A 17,874-nucleotide genomic window follows, 5' to 3' on the forward strand; every position below is an offset into this window, starting at 1 on the left:
TGAAAAGAAACAAGTTCTTCAGAAATTTTAGTCCTCTCTCCTCAGCATGATGGACAAAGCTGAAGGTAGTTCAGTAACCACTGTGTCATGTAGAAATTATTTTGTACAATGTCAACTGGGAAACTGAGCCTGTACTTACTTTGGTGTTACTGAGGCATGGAAAATCTAGAGCAAATCAAGTGGTTCTTTATTTTTTGTAGCAGCATCTGATAGCACATTTTTCAGAGTAATTTTTTTTTTGTGCAGTCTTTAGCTATCTTTAAAAAACAGAAACATGAAAAAGGGAAAGCAGATACAGGGAACAAATATGAGTATAGAAATTTAGAGGTAGTACTATTGCTCAGGGTACTTTCAATCAATTTTTGTAATTTAAATGGATTTCTAATTAATATATTCTTTTTGATATAATGATAACAATTCCACCTGCTCACATTGGAAAAAAATGCAAATTACATTTTCACCTTAATAATTGTGAAAAAAATCTGCATGTAGCTATAGTAGTGATGCAAAATTAATCATTAGATATGAAATGGTCGGCAATTAACATGCCAAGCACAACAGCATAACTTTTCTGAGAGATGCATTTTGCAGGTGGATGAAATGACCATAGCCCAAGTTATTTTAGTGAGAGCATAGGAAATTTGAAATCTATACAATATATTGATGGCTATTATTAGGATTAGACAAGGTGATGGTCTAAAATTTTATGGTAGTCAATCAAGTATGTCAGAAGAAACCACCAGAAAAATTAAGTAACAACACTCTTAGGGCCCATATCCCACAATAAATATACTGTAAATTTGATTTATAAGTTGAGACAGCTTCTTGGTTCATAAAGGATATGTTGAAGTCTTTGCAGAATCAAAAATTTCATGATGAATGGTCTCTGAATAGTGACACTGGAAGAATAGGTAAGTAGTATATAAAAAAGCAAAGCAAATACAGAACTCATGAAAATAGAGAGTTCATAAGAAACCAGTTCAATAACTTTACATGATCTATAGCTTATATTGCTGAAACAGAATAATTTAACAGCTTGCTATTCTATCCTTTAACATGATTGTCAACAGAGGCCAAGAAGTGGTATAAATTTTCATCATTTCTGTGTGATAGAAAAAAGGGTTCTGTTGAAATTTAAGACATAACCTTACAAGCTCTCTTTTGATTATATTTAGTACAGAAGGATATCACTTGCTTGTTAATTTTGTTTCTCTTTTCTATTGTTGAATCATTGTGTTTTCATCCTTTTATTTCAGAAACTGAGAAGCTCTGACAGGATCAAAACAAGAGCAATCAGTATCACATTTCTATGAAGACATAATCAGCTTTGAACAAGTCTCTAGAACAAATAAACAATTGAAAGCCTGAAGACTGCACACAGAGTCTGCAAAAACTAGGCAAACACCTCTGTTTTCTGGACTTATCAACCTGGAAGTTTTCTTGCAAAGGAAACTCAAATAATTTCTTACTAGAATAAATTGAAAGAAAAATAGAAAATGTAAACTGGCTGCTGAAAGAAAGACACAGGCTTCTGTATGCACAGTAATGGAGAAGCATCTCCTGTTGAAAGACTGAAACTTCCACTTTTGCTTGATTCCTCAGGTAAGTACCACAATCTTGTTCTAACCCATTATCTAAAAGCACAGTCTCAACAGCCCCACAGACTTCAAGTGTTCAACTACCCACTGAATTTTATACATTTCAATCTCTCTTCAAAATACATTTCATAATTGTATGTAACAATCATGCCACCACCAGAGCAAAAGAAAGATTTTAAAATGTTGTATAATCAGTTATGGTAAGCATGTGATAATATCGAATGGAAAATATAAAATACCATTTCCACCACATTTTTAGATGGTTATAAATATTATTTTTACCACTGATTATTCAGATAAAAGCATGTTCAAAGTACTGCAGTGGATGTATCTGGACTGAGAAACTGAGAAACACAGGACTGCCAGCAGGGCTGCCAAAGGGGCAAAATGCCTGAAATGTAGAATTAGACAATTATTATTAATTTTAAAAATGGACATGACTCTGATTTTCCCTCTTAATTACTCCCACTGATGTGTCATGAGACAGATTAAGTCTTAAATTTTGTTTATTATAGCTGATTTGGGGAGTGGTGGTTTCATTATTTTATTTTAATTTCATTTTAGGGAACTGTTTATGCTTTCAGCAGAACTTTGATACAAGTGCTCTGATACAATATGACTACCTGTATATTTTTTCCCTAAGTCAAAGGGGTCAGGAAAGGTTTTTCACTTTTGTAAAGTCCATACAATCCTTTGGTTGTTTGCCTTACTCTGCAGAAATAGTCATGCTACCATGCGTACTTACCAACCTGACTAACACTCTTCCTACTGCATGCGAAGCTCAGCTTTTTCATTCTCACCCTGTGGCATAAAGTACTTGGAACTCCTAAGGTCTAATATATTTTAGTACAAGTATACTCACAGAGTTCAAAATGGGAATTTCTGGGTGAAATGTAATGGTCTGTGATACACAGGTCAAAATAAATAATCTAATGGTGCCTTCTGGCTGTACGAGCCACTCAAGCTATGAAATCAGTTTTACCCAGTACTTCTGCTCAGCCTTTCTACCAGCACTGAAGTGCCTGAACTCTAAAATCCCACACTGAGAAGATAACCATCTTACTCATTATGGCCTTTAACATCCCTTGCTGATAGTTTTAAATTTTTAAACAACCCTACCTGTTGTGCTTCCTTTTATGTGTTATCATAGTTACAGATATAATTTTGGAAGCAAAATATCTAAACAGCAAGCATAATAAAAATGAAATGGGTTAAAGCTTATTAGCAGTAGGGAGCAGATGTAGCAAAATTCTGCCAGTTCCCCTACATTTCCTCCCCAGCAGGGATTTTCTGTCAAGCTGTGAGTTAGTTCTACACACTAATCCAGGCTGCTGTTGCTGCAATTGCACCTTCCTACACCTTGCTATTGTACTAAAAATTCACTTTGATTTTTGATTTTTTCCTTCTTAATAATAATATTTAAAGCATTTCCTGCAGAGCTAAATGTAAATTCAAGCACTGCATGCTAGATGCTCAAAAGGGCATGAAAATGTAAAATTGATAAGAAAACAATTACATACTGAAAGGCTTTTATTTGCTTAAAAAATAGTAACTTTCCCTCAATGAACTAAAGGTCCCTGAGCCAAGACATAACCAGTTAATGACTGAAGTTAAGATCCTTGAAATACCTCTCAAACATACATCATTCAATATATCAGTTACAATGTGGAAAAAAAGAGATAACTATTTAAGGAACAAAGTCATAAATTGATAGTAATACAAACTGAAAGCAAATGAAGTCTGCCACATGAAACATGATCACAGACTGTCACTCTGAGGGTTTTTACTCTTCATGTCTAGTGTCAAAAAAAAGCACTTAGGAAAGAGAGTTTAACTGAAGTAAGGATATTCAAGATGGAAAGATTTTAGTTGAAAATCATTTGCAAGTGTGTACCCAAATGAGACAGAAAATGAGCGAAGTTAATGGTCAAAATCTACTTTGTGGGCACTAAGGATAACAGATTTTATGACAGAGAATTTGAATTTTGGATATTGATTGCAAAGACATTTTCTTTGAAAGTCTACTTTCTTCTGAATTTTGACAATGAGCTCTGGAACCAATTTTCAAACCAAGTATCAGCCTTCCCCTCACATATTTTAATTACATCATCTGTTCACCTGTACATGTACAGCACCACTAGCTACTCTTGTCAAATTTGTAATTAAATTTTGTAGAATGCAAGGAAGAGAATTTTGATGCTGCTGGAGGCAGAAGAAAAACAATTTGAAAATTCTGGTGGCACTATTAAACTTCCACTAACTGTCAGGCTCTCCCTCATTGCAGTACCCACCTTTATTAGCAATATGATATAATGATGTGCAATCAAAAGTCATTTCACAGAATCACAGAATGGCTTGAGTTGGAATCTTGAAGATCATCTAGTTCCATACTCCCTGCCATGGGCAGGGACACTTTCCACTAGACCTGGTTGCTCAGCCTGGCCTGGCCTTGAAGGGACCTCCAGGTCCCTTGCCCTTCCCCCTTACCCTGTCACTACCTGCTCTTGTAAATAGTCTTGCACCACCTTCCTGTAAGTTCTTTCCAGGTATTGGAAGGCTGCAATTAGGTCACCCCAGAGCCCTCTCTTTTCCAGGCTGAACAATCCCAATTCTCTCTGCCTTTCCTTGTAGACAAGGTGCTCTATCCCCCTGATCAGCTTTGTAGTCCTGCTCTGGACTTGCTTCAACAGGTCCATGGCCTTCCTGTGCTGAGGACCCCAGAACTGGATACAGTCCTCAAGGTGGGCTCTCACCAGAGCAGAGCAGAGGAGCAGAGTCATCTCCTTCAACCTGCTGGGCATAGTTCTTCTGATGTAGCTCAGGATATGACTGGCTTTCTGGAAAGCAATTTCATTTTGAATGTGATGCTTTTTAGTATACAAATTTTTACTGGAAAATCCATTTACATTCCATCTTATGTCTATGAATATTTTTGAGGCAAATATTTGTTTTCAACAGGCTAGTAAGTTACTTTCATTTTTTAATATGGTATGACTGCAAAACAAGGTCAGTTAAATGGCATACCATATGACTACTAGGGCCTCACACGCCTTTTGTTTTAACTCAAGCCATTTACATTGACCAATAATGTCCTACATACAGTTTGGAACTTGGATTTTGCAGGACCAGTTTACTCCCAGTTCAGTGTTACAGAAGTCAAACTCAGATGATGCAATTCGGGCAATTTCTTAAAATCTACTGCATTGGGTTGCCCAAAAAGTTAAGAAAAAACCTCACCCCTGCTCCAGTTTTTATCATCAAGCATGAATCTATATGATATATAATACAATATAATACTTTAGTCCATTCAGCTCAGCTGTCTCAGCTAGGTCCCCTCCAAGCTCTGCCAAACCCTTGCTGGGTATGCGTAAAGTAGGAGAAAGTCTTCATGCTGTGCAGGCACTGTCCAGCAACAGCCCATACTGCTCTGCTATCAACACAGTGTTGTCCACAAATCCAAAACACAGCACTATAGGGGCTGCTGTGAAGAAAATTAACCACTCCAGCTAGACCCACTCCAAGAGAAAGTTCACAATAACCTACAAGTTCTAAGCCAAGTTTGAGTTAAATGTGTAGCCATTCTCAGCAGTCACTGGGATGAGCTACATGGAAAGCAAACTTGTTCTTCTGAATATGAAGATATGTCTCTCAGATTACTACTGAAATATATAATGGGATCTCAACTGTTATGCTCCTGAAGGCAGGTGACTTCAGGTACAGAAGATTAGAATGGAAGGTTTTCAGTAAATAGCCTTTAAGTGACATGTATTAATATATATACTTGTTAAAAGTTGTTATACTAAGAAAAAAATATAAATATATACTCATGGATATGCTTGTAAGGTATATATATTACGTCTATAGGCACATATATGTATAACAGGAGGGAGGGAGAAAAATCTGTATATATATATATGTCTCCTCCATGTAATTCTGCAGAACATGCACAGAGAGACTGAGACTGAATAACTGCATTGCTGTCTGCAACTCCACACAAACACTCATTTGACAAATTATGACAAACCTTTACCAAAATCACCATCTTAATTAAAAATGGTTGACAGTTAGTATTTCCTTCAGCTAAGAGTTACATTTTCCTCTTTCACACTCGCATCTTCATTGGATATATATTTATGGATATATATGCAAAAGTAACTATTTTGGTCAACTACAGAAGATGGCCAGGGTGTTTCCACAGAGGTGGTTATAAGTAAGATGCATAAAGACCTGTATAATATTAACACTGAATAATGTCCAAGATAAAAATCACTTATATTTCAAGTCTTACCACCTGGTTTATGGTGTTACATCCAAAGAACTGATGAGAAGTGAACAGGTATCATGTCAGCTGGATGCATTTTTATTTTTCATCAATGAAGCTGAATAAAAACAGGGAGAAAGCTGAAAGTGATTATTCACTACTAGCTGCCATGCATGTAACTGGGTATTGACCAGGGAGCACTGCTCATTTTTGCTATGCAAAAATTTAAAGAGGTTTCAAAATAAGATAGCTCACTTTCACACTGTCTTACGTGCTTTTTTGAAAGTGGAGTACAGGAAAGCATAAATAATTTTTGGGTTACTTTGACTTTTATGAATAAGAAAATTAAAGATCTATTATTAATTTTGAAGACCATGTGATATCCTTCAGAGAAAAGGAGGAAGAAGAGGAGATGAAATTATTATTATGACCAGCACACAGAACTAGAGATGAGGATAATCAAGTACTGAAATTTAGTAGGATCCCTTGGATCATACAATAAAATAGTAGTTATAAAATAAAGTAGTTATAAAATAAGAAGTAGTTCACTGGAAGAATGTTTTCCCAAGTCAATTTCTTTTTTTCTCCCTCCTTTTGATTTTTTGATGGTAGAAGATCATTAATGTATCTGAACAGAGACAAGATCCTTGCACAGTTTCAAAAGGAAAAGATGATAATTTGAGCTCTAATTTTGACTGAAACTTGACAAAGGAGAAGGACAGGTATGAATTTTCCTAGTTAATTGTGGAGTTTGTCTTCAGTGGTAATTTGCTGAATCTACTTGAGGTGTTGAGCCCCAGGCAGCTTCTTCTCCACAGAGCCACTTGCATGCCCTCCAGCCCCAGCAGGATGGGAAAGACATTTTGAAGAGCAAACATGAGAGAACTCTTGGGCTGAGGTAAGCACAGCAGGTGGAGATGATGAAACTAGCAATGCAAAGGCAATCCTTCACCTCCTTCCACCAGCAGACTGACGCCCAGCCAGCCTCTGGGGAATAGCCACCTTGAAAGACCAAGTTCTCCAGTTTTTATGGCTGAGCATGGTATCATACAGTATGGGATATCCCCTTGACTGCCTCTTGCCCACACCCAGTCTATTCACTGGGGTGCTGACTGGGAAAAAGCCTTGAAAGCCTTGAAAATGTTCAAGATTAGCATGTTAGCCACAAATCCAAAACACAGCATCATAGAGGCTCTTATGAAGACCCAGGAAGACCCTGTACACTATTCAATAGCAAGTTTCCTTCCTGCAACAGGAATGCTCTTCCAAGTCCTGCATAATCACAACAAAGAGGATATTGGCCACAGGGAAGGACTTTCAGTATATAAGTTTAATTAGTTTCTGAGATCTGAGTTTTCTGATTTTTACAGAGTTTACATTGAAGAGACAAACTAAAATATCCTCCCTGGAGAAGACCAAGATCTAGAATAGCTATTTAGTATTGAATATCAAACTACTTGTCAGAAGCAGTAACTTGGAACAGATGTTTGTGGCCTGAAAGAGATTAACTTGCTACAGTTTTAGAAAGGACTAGTTGTTAATAAGACTTTCTATGTAGGTTGAGGTGGTAATATGGCTCTTCTTTCAGTCCTGATCAACAGGATTACCTCATCCAAAGGAGAACAAAGAAATTTTGAAGGTGATGAAATCCTGAAATTCTATCCTTCATTGTGGGAATTTAAAGTTCCCTATGTGTAATTTGGACTACAGTTTAATAGGGAAGTTTCCTGAAAGTAGGACCTTGATCACTTTTCAACCAAAATGGCATTTTTCCCCTCTATAATGAATCAGTGACAACAGGTACTTGCTTCAGGGATGAAACTCTGCAATGGCTTTCACAGTCATCACACATTAGACTTTTGACCAGAGGTTCTGGCCTAAGCAAACAGTGGATGCATATATGCACTCCTGCTTAGCACAAAAGTGACAGGCTCAAAACAGAACTAATGTTTTCAGCAAAGGAGATGAAGAATCACTCAAAACCAGTCTTATAAGGGAACTGCTGCAGGGGAAAATCAGTCAGCCTGGATGAACTAGGCTGTTTACCACACTGAATAACTTGACATGCATTTCTTCACTCTGTCTACCTGGAAAACAACATTCAAACACATGGATATATTACCTGTAAATGGCAAATAAGCCAGTGTAAATCAGTCCATGGAAATCACAGAGCTATGCTGACTTATACCAGCTGAGGGTTTGATTGTATCTGTAGATATCTGCACAAACAATCACAGAAGAAATGCTCTCATTTCTTATTTTCTATTGTTCATATTTTTTGTTTATATTCTACAAGTTGAATTCATGCATACTCTTTAGACTATTATGCAATCATATGATTTTTATACACATATATTCCATTTCTAAAAATTGCTTCAGTTAAAGTAATGTTCTTTTAGTTGACTATACTCCTTTTTAAAAGTTATTAAGGCTCCACTAATGTTACAAATAGAATATCATAATCTTCTTTTAAGAAAAAGTTCAAGTGGCAAACCTTTCACCTCCCATTGTTGCCCAGTGTCAAATGGCAGACTATTTCTAAGGACCTCTTGATTTCCACTCTCTGCATTTGACCTGTGTTAAATATTCTCATTACAGTTGCTTCAAATGAATAGAAAAGCTTTGCCTAATCTGAACACAGGGGAAATGAAATACCCTAGGCACAAGATGAAAGACCCACTAGCACTGAGTGATTTAATGTACTCTGTGTTCTGAATGTGGGCCATAAAAGAAGCCTGGGTTAATATATCAAACTGTGGGCCATTCAAATAGCATCTAGTAACAAAAAAAATGTTATGAACCTGATGGGACAAAAAAGGGAAACAGAACCATGCATATTCTTCCTATTGAAATTTTGATAGGCATAGGTACTGGCGGGCAGCAATGGTTTACAAAAATGGTTTTCTTCTGGTAATATTACAAATCATATTAATTAACCTACATTAGATTTTACTGCAATGTAAATGTAGCAGTGTTCTTATCTGTCATTTTTACCTTTATAATACTTGTTTACTTCTATTACTCATATTTTGACTATTTTGTTCAAGAAACTGGTAAAAGAAGACCAATAAATTAACATTACCTATACTATTTTCTATAGGACACAGAATTTATAACACTTTTTGGAAATTTAACAATGTATTAAATAAAGATATTAACCAATACATATAAAAAATTAGGCAAAAAAGTGTACCTGAATATTACTGGCTTAGAAACATCTGTTCAGGATGGTGAAAAAATACGTATCTTCTCACAGAAATCTGGGGAGGTTTTTTAATATTTCATTTTAAGTTTTATAGTCATTTTCTCAATAGGTAAAAGAGGATCTTAAAACTTTATCCAATCCTTTGCAGCAAGAATGATCTTCAAGTTCCACTATTTGAGCATAAGCTACTTCTGTTGTTTTTAGGATAAAGTGTTAGAGAATGCATGAATTTTATTTAAATTCATGACAGTCTGTATACTTCAAATAGCACAGGAATGTCTGAACAATGCACAGACTGCTGTTACAGATGCATGATGCCATTCTAAATGACTGCCACGAAAACACACTAATTACTCCAGGAAACAACTGCATGTAGCTAGACAGATTCTTGTTCAAGATTTAACTTGTTTATAACTTGGGACCTGTACATTATTTGTAAGGCAAAGTGGAGAGATCCATGAAAGCACCAATGGTATTTAAAGGAGTGTCAAAGAAGGTACGATGCAGGGGCTCCCTGGAAGGGGCCCAGTGCCCTAGATGACTGCTCTTAGGTATCTTTAAAAAATCCAAGTTCGGGCACACTTACATCTTTTGACATCTAAACAGTTTGTAAATCTGGTCCAAAAAGTTTAAATTTAGATTTTTAAATTTGGCATCAAGTTACCCAAGTGCTGAAATAAGTGTGGAGCCCATTCACAATATATATCAGATAAAACACTGTGAATCTTTTTTCCATCACTTCTGCATTACACACTATTAAGACACACATTGTCAACAACCTGACTGGCATTCCTGACAGAATGAAAGTCAACTGCAGCACTCTTTGCTGGATTTGAAACAATCATGGGATCACAGCCACACATGCTGAATTCTTACCATAATAAAAAAGAAAGCTTCTGTCAGAAGAAGATGGGCTGGAGAACTTTTAAAGTTTGCACTATATTTGCTCAGAAATTTTTTGGTGGGAGAGTACCAGCCAACTAATGTCCAAATGCAACCTGTGTTATAAAAGTCATAAGATATATTTTTTTTGTCACAGGAAGTATTTCACCAAGTAGATTTTTCATTAATGAGGATGAAAAATACATTGGCAGCTGCTTATTACAATAACTCAGAGGGGAACTGACCTATAATATCAGAATTAAAAAAAAATACTATGTGTAAAATGACTTGCTGAAAAAAAGATATAATGACCTTTGTGCAATTAATATATCTTGATATTGCATTAAATATTATCTTTCTATGCAACTCTGTCTTCTTATCTTAACAAAATATATTGTTTTCACTGTCTCAAAATCTCCCTTCACCGATGTTTTGGGTTCACTTACAAACACAACCAATTCTAAAGTTTCTGTTGATAAAACATTGTGTACTGAATACACTGAAGTATTTCCTTATAATTTTTTCTTTTTATAACAAAGAAGTAAGAGATAACATTTCAGAGAGTTCTGGAAAATCTGCCTCCAAGTTTGTATATATTTCATCCAACCAAAATAACTGAAACTAATTTTTAGCATTCACACATTTTTATAAACAAATGTATTTCAAAAGCAGCAAATGGCCTCAAAATTTTTCTGCGAGGAAGTTAACATGCTCTTATCTCACAGAAAGAATTAATTCATAGTACTTTTCCATGGCATATACAATTGAATAGCAACAGTCTCAATGAGTATTTTTTCCACAGTTTATCAGGATTTAGGTATTTTATTGATCTAGCTATACCAAGTCTTGCTAGGGATTAGCAAGATGTAAAAAAAAAACCACAGCTGTTAAGCAAGCTGGAATGCCTGAAATCTTGAGACAGCACACCACATTTCTTCTTTGTATCGGCGAGGATAACAAAAGAAAGCAAAAAACAAGCATTCAGAGGTAGAAAAAAAATGTAACCATGATCTTGCCCATCTCAGCCTAGAGGAGTCTGCTGTACAGACAGAAGTACAATCCACCACTTGAAATAGTCTAACAAAATACTACAGGGATGTCTCTGCATGGAAAACCCACGGGCAGGGGAAGGAGAAGTTAGGGTGTAGACTCAGGTCCCAACTAAATATAGTGGGAGTACTGTCTAAATGGTACAACTCAAGCCCTACTGAATAAAATACATTCACAAAGTAAATTAATAAAATTTTGCAGGCACAGTCACTGTTATATCATTATACAATAATTATTTGGAATATTTCCATCTATCAATAATGCCATCTGTCCCACCCAATACAAATGGACTACAACCCATCTGGCTTATTTTTTTCTATTGATTACTCTGCTGAATGAGTTAGCAAAACCGCTTATAAAATCATCATATTACATGACACTGTCATTAAAAGATGTGAAGTAAAGAAAAACACAAGATGAGACTTAATTGGAAAACTGTCAGTTCTTCTTCCAGAAAGTTTTACCAATGCTATAAGCTTATTTCTTTTTTTTTTTGGCTACTTAAAAAAAGCCCCAAGAAGACACAAAGCCCCAAAACCCCCTAAATGCTAACTACTGGATTAGACAGAAATTGTTCTAGCACACAACTGCTACTAGGTATGCTAGAGAAGGTCCCTAAACTCATCTCCTCTAGAGTATCCAAATATCACTAAGTATGCCTGGCAATCACAAAGAAACCGTGGAAGGAATGTAACTTAAAAATAGGGTGGAAGAAAGCTGATGATGGCTAGCACTTGTATTTGCTAATTCCAGTAAGTCTGCAACTCCTAGGTTTTGGGTTTGATTATTCATTTGCATAATTGTCTTTATGCTATTTTTGCAGCCCCTGTTTTTCTGGTTTGTTGTTTTTGTTTTTGTTTTTTTATTTTAACCACTGTTTCCCTTATCTACATTTTAATTTCTCCAGCAACAAAAATGCAGTTTTATCTGCCTACAGAATTAAATGCTAACTTCAGCTCCTTCACTCTAGATCTCAGTTTTTACAATACCTTTTAGTTTTAACAAAGGTAATCTCTCTTGTGGACATTCAAAATGTTGATCCAAAGATCCTTAGCCCAGTGAGTTAAGTGTTGTTCTTTTGAGTGAACCCTTGGTGGGGCTACTTTCTTATCCTTCCCTCCCCACTATTTTTTTTTTCTTTCTACTACAACCTTACATCCCTTCACCAGATTTCTGTTTCCTCTGTCACCCCAAATGGCTTTTCCAGTGATGCTGCAACTCAAAGGGACATATGAAGGAAGAGGAGAGAGGAACAGGGCCTGCATTCCAGCTCTAAGAACACAACCCTTGATGACTGTGGGTAACTGGAGCTCAGGGAAGCTCAGGGGGTTATACTGTAGGGTTGAGGCTGCAGGAATGGTGCTGGGAGCGCAGATACCGGGCTGCCATAAGGAGTGAGGGAAATCAGGATGTCAGGAGTAGAAAGGAGTTGTGTGGGGAAGGAATGATGCTTGAATAAGGAAGGGACCAGAGGCTGAGTGACTGAAACAAGTCAGAAGTTGCTAGGGGGTCCAGCCTGCTTACTGTTACTGTTTGCTCCCTCTCTTACAATCCCCTCCCATCCTCAATGCTCACTAGAACCACTTCTCTAGTTAATAGTATATGAAATATTGCCTCTGAAAAAAATAGATTCTTCTGAAATATACTTTTATAATTTATCTAGATTTTTAAAAATATTTAAATTTAAATATAATTGATCTTTCTCTTTGTAACTCAAGAAGTTCCTAAAAGACAGTTGTCACTGGCAATATTACAAGAAGTCTTCTAAAGTCCAGCTAAGTGTGTCTGACCCTGTGGCCTTATCTCAAACGAAGCTTTGAGCAACTGCATGTCCACATCCAGCTCTTAGAAGTAAACCTTTTGTGCTATACAAACATATCCAGAGAACAATTCTCATACTTCTCTTTATATTATGTGCTGTTAGGTCCAATATATTGGTGTCCTAAACAATTTATATAATCCCTTTTGTGCTTTACTGACTACTGCCATCAAACATGTAGAAGGATTCAAGGGAAGTTGCTGAACAGTATTATTTATGTAGAAGATATTTACCAGGTATCACCACATGACAGAATGCTAAATTTCTCATGCTCTAAAGAAAAACACCTTTGGCAGTTCTGATGCATATGATTTAGTCACCATTTTAAATAAAATTATCTTAATATACCATCGCTTTGCTATTAAATACAGAACATTCAACAAATAGAAATACAGAGTCTAAATCCCATTTTTAAAACATAATTAATTCTATGCTTTATGATGTATAGCTTAAAAAAATGAGTTCTGAGCTGAACTGTTTTATTTGCACAAACAAACTCCTTTTTTGATGGATGACAGAAGGAGAAAAATTTCAACTGAGAAACCATTTGTTCTTATTAAATAATCTATAGGTTGCTACTGGTTCAGGCCTTTGGCCACTGCTTAAAATAAAGTTAAAGAATAATAAAATACTTTTGGCCTGGCTGACTTAGTTTACTTGGCAAAAACAGACCATTATTTCATGTCATGGTATTCAACAGAACTGTCTGTAGTAGCACTGGGATACAAAACATCAACAAAACCACACAGGTGAGAAACATGCCTTCAGAGTAAGGCTACCATATTCTGTCTTCCACAGAGAAAGGCAGTGTCTTACAGAAGCTGGAAGGCTGTTCCAAAGCAGAAGCTACATTACCTGTTTTCAATGATACTGAACCAGAAGTACAACTGTTGTACAATTTATCGTTTTCAACACAAAATCTCTATTTTCATTAACAGGACAATTGTATTTTCAGGGCAGGGTAATTCCCTCCTCTAGTTCCTTGTAACAGAAGTATTTGATAAGTATTTTTCTCTGTTTTACTTTGTAGATAAACCCCTACTAATCAAAAAATATGCATATCCTGAGGAGAAATTGAATTCCTCTGTCTGATCCTCCTATTGACAAAATGATAGAAACAGGAATATGCAGCTGCTGATTACATCTCACTCCCATTTATATTTAGGTTTTATCCAAAGCATTTTTAGACGGTGTTGTGGCACACATTACTTTATCTAATATTTTTTTCACTTTCTGATACTGTCATTACTGAATTATGATCTGATAAGCACAGCATAAGACTGATGAACATCCTACAGGATTGCCTGATGCCTGATTGCAGGATGTTTTTCTTAAAGATTTCTGAAAACTGTCAGGCAGCTATCACTTCACAGGAGTACGTGCAGGCAACAATCCATTTTTTAAGCTATGGCTTGACCAATAAAGAAGTGACATGGAATAGATATTAGTGATAGCTCAAACATAAGCAACTTAATCAATATTTTTCAGGTAGCTAAAAAAAAGAAAAAAAAAAGCCAGTACTGCCTAGTCATCTTAGTAAGTGGAAGAAATAAAGAGTAGCTGGTATGCATAATAACTATGGAAGACCTAAAAGACTGTATATGGAAAAAGGATAAGTTTCAAAGAACTGGCAAATACCACCAATCTGTCTTCCAATGTTATATATTGCAAATCAGAAAGCAGATAGGGTTAGTGGTATGTTACCAGTTGGTCACGGAACAAAAATCGGAATTTAATTTCAGAAACTGAACTGAATTTAGATTCAATACTGGATCTGAATCTGGTCTTGAAGAAGTAATAAAAACTATTTTAGAGTGTTTTTTATTAGTAAATCAAGTTGAGATGTGTAAGCATGTAAGCAAAATCTACATCTTTACTCAGAAAGACACTTGCCTGGTGCAGAGCCTGGAAGCAAAGGCAACTAGAAGGAAAGTTTCAGGTGTTTTTTCCTTCTTCTGTGAAAATATTAACATATTCTATGCTTCTAAGCCCCAAGAAAACATAATTAGGCTATATTAAATTATACAGCAATTATGCATTTGGTTTTTACGCATTTGGGGAGAAGTTACATTTTATTTACAAGATTTGCATCCGCTACCTTTTAAGGCTGTCTGGGTGTTCCATGGCTATTTAAGAAAAGGGGCACATACAAATTAGAAATTATTGTGGCATCATTATAAATCATTGTGCAAATTATTATGCTGTTAGTGTTAATCAATAGACAGGCATGTCCAGATATGGTCTTAGAAGTCCAGCTGGTCTTAGAAGTCCAGCTGAATATAAAACAATAATGAGCAGTAGATTGCTAAACTCAGTTATCATAACAGTATTATTTGTAAGAAAGTGGGGAAAAGATCCTCAACAGAACAACTCACAAAAAGTTGAAGTAAAATACCCATTTCTCATTATGCAAAAATATATGGACAGAAGTAATTCAAATGAGGTATTGTTCACATTTTGGTAGAGAAATTGACTGTTCTTTGAGAGTTCTTTAACACAATGCTTTGGGGAATTAAGACAAAGTTAGTGGTGAATATAACTTTCTATTAAGCAATTTTCTTTCTCAGTTGTGCACAACCACTTACGAGCCAGAATATAACAGCTCAATCAAACATTTACTTGAACCCCTCTGAAATGTACTAAGAAGATTCTGATATTACTGCAAGACTTAGAGAGAAAAAAACACAACGCAGAAAGAAGAAAATTGATATGGCAGCTACCTTTTTGCATTCCCTTAATTTCTTCTGCCACATGGAGCGAGCAATAGGAATGCTCTTGCTGTCAGTTACGTAGCAGCTGGCTGTGATGACGTGGTGGAGTGCAGTCTGCTGGCTCATAGCTTGAAGAACTCGCTCAACATGACGGAGGGAAACTCCAGCCTCTCTGTGTATGCCACCGCTAACAAGCTGCATTGTGCAAGGTACCAGAGCAATCTGTCCAGCACAGTAGAGAATATCGCCAACCTAGGAGAGAATCAAACCAAGTAAATAAGATTCTGGGAGTTTACAGAAGACAAGGGAAGCACCTTTCTCTCCTCCAGCTAGTTTCCTTCAGTAGTACTGTTCTTTGCCATCATTTGTCACAAATGGAGCAAACATGCCAGTCTAAGGATAATTTTTTATAGGGATTTAACTACAACACAGAAACACAGCACTACAATAAACTGTAACCCAACAGTTAAAGCATGGATGTATGTGTCAGCTCAAAACAACAATCTGATGTTCTGGACTGTTACAGCTGCTGGATCACACTGATGCCCCAACATGGTTAAATATGTTCTTGTTTTCTTTTCTTATGAGTGATGATGCACATTATCTTTGGTTCAATGCTATTTTTTAATCTTCTATGTCTTGAGCTTTGTTTTATATAAAACCATATAAGAAAGTATCAGTACGTATCTGTAACATCTTTAGTAAACTAATTTAAAAATACTGTAAAAAATGTACTTGCAGAACACCTAAATGACTGTGTATGAACAAAACCGGATGATATTCCACCAGAAGGTAAAAGAAAATTGCAGTCTGAAAATAAAATGCTAAAGAATTCTACTTGAACAAAGAGATGGGTCACCTTTTGAAAATGGAATTAAATGGGTGGCCAGATTTACTACTGCAATGCAGTTACTTTGGGCTTGTTTTCCAAAATCTTCCTGGCAACACTCTGAAGACCTACTTTTTTTAACAGCAGCCAGCAAAGGAAACATTTATCCTTATTATTCAGACATCTCAAAGACTTTTTTATAAAATCTTAATGTAAATATGAAAACTTTTCATCATCTTATGCTGCACTTCTCTAGAACGTCTGTGCATTTCCTAATCAGTGAAACAGTAAATTTTATTCACTATCAAAAGAAAACTAAGTATAGAAGTGGGAAGTAAGGTGGGCGTAAGCAGCTTTGAAGTCAGCACAGGAAGAATTTTGCTAGGAGTAAAGACAGAGAAAATGGACTGTGAAAGAAATCTTTCAGAAGAATTTTGCAGAACTTACTGTATAAACTGTAAAAACTCCTCAGAATTAAGAATAATTAGAAAAGAAATCTGTGTCCTAGAAGACATGGCAATCAAACCATGTGACAGACCCATATGCAACTCCAAATCTGTCCTCATAACTGTCTGTGTCTCACAAAAGACTCACACATGTAACTATTGGAAGAGTATCTTACACAATTTGGCATACAAGTTCTATGATTAGCAGCTGAAGAGGGGGAGGAGGCAGAGAGGAAACAATATATCAACTGTCACACATCAACTATTTAAATGGTTTAAAATACCTGAAATATTGTTTGATAATGCTATATATAATCCTGAATTTGGAAAAAATATATGAAAGCAATATTTTGGTTTATAGGAACAAATGGTCTTTTTTTTTTTTTTACAGCGCTATTTTAAAATATGTGCCACTAAAGAAGGGAGTCCAGCCAGCTACCAAGTGGCATACTGACAAGATGAGAAACAAATTCAGAAAGATATGATTCAGAGGGGCACAGGTTTGTTTTTAAAGCAAACCATTCATTTTCACCTCTGCAAAGTGAAATCCATGCATTAGTCAAAAACTCCAATGCAGGTAGTTTATACTTCTACAGAAAAAAAATCACACTGATGGTTTTCTTCCTTTTTTTCCCCTGTTGAGCTGCTGGTTTTCCATGCATCACCCATGTTAATTATTAGGTAGACAGAAGAGCTGTTCAACCAGTTCACTTCCCCTATTCTTGAACAGATTGTTTGAGACATAATATGAATACTAATTAACGATAAAATATCTGTCAGTGTTTTGAAATACAGACCAAGATAGCACTTTCTTAAAGTATTCTGGACAGTTCTGATACAATTAACCCCACTGGTCAAAAGCAAGGTCATAAAAAAATCTCTGAAGGATTTGAGCAAAATTGGCACCACTTTTGGCTAAGATTCAGTGGGAATTTTGCAGAGTTTTTAAAAAAATCAATTGAAAAAATCCCTCTGTTCCTAACATACTTGTTTGTATCTTAAGATGCAATTAATAGAAAAACAGTGCTCCCAACAAGCCACCATGTTATGGAAGGGTGGATGCAAGGGGAAAA

At 35.9% G+C, this 17,874-nt stretch overlaps 1 protein-coding gene across 13 annotated transcripts in view; it reads right to left on the bottom strand.

The window, feature by feature from the left end:
- The window catches only part of DPH6 (diphthamine biosynthesis 6), a 230,753-nt gene that overhangs the window by 77,969 nt on the left and 134,910 nt on the right, over positions 1-17,874 (bottom strand). For 12 of the 13 annotated variants that reach the window (XR_007204465.1, XR_007204462.1, XR_007204463.1 and 9 more), the window contains one exon: positions 15,536-15,778. Coding sequence is in view for 7 of the 13 variants with exons in the window: in XM_048308053.1 (XP_048164010.1) it covers positions 15,536-15,778 (243 nt within the window). In the remaining 6 variants the exon portion in view is untranslated. Of the gene's footprint in view, positions 1-7,981; positions 8,079-15,535; positions 15,779-17,874 lie in introns of all 13 variants that reach the window. The other variant, XM_048308057.1, reaches the window with a different exon arrangement.

Source organism: Corvus hawaiiensis, chromosome 6 (genome assembly GCF_020740725.1).
Source record: "Corvus hawaiiensis isolate bCorHaw1 chromosome 6, bCorHaw1.pri.cur, whole genome shotgun sequence".
NCBI lineage: Eukaryota > Metazoa > Chordata > Aves > Passeriformes > Corvidae > Corvus > Corvus hawaiiensis.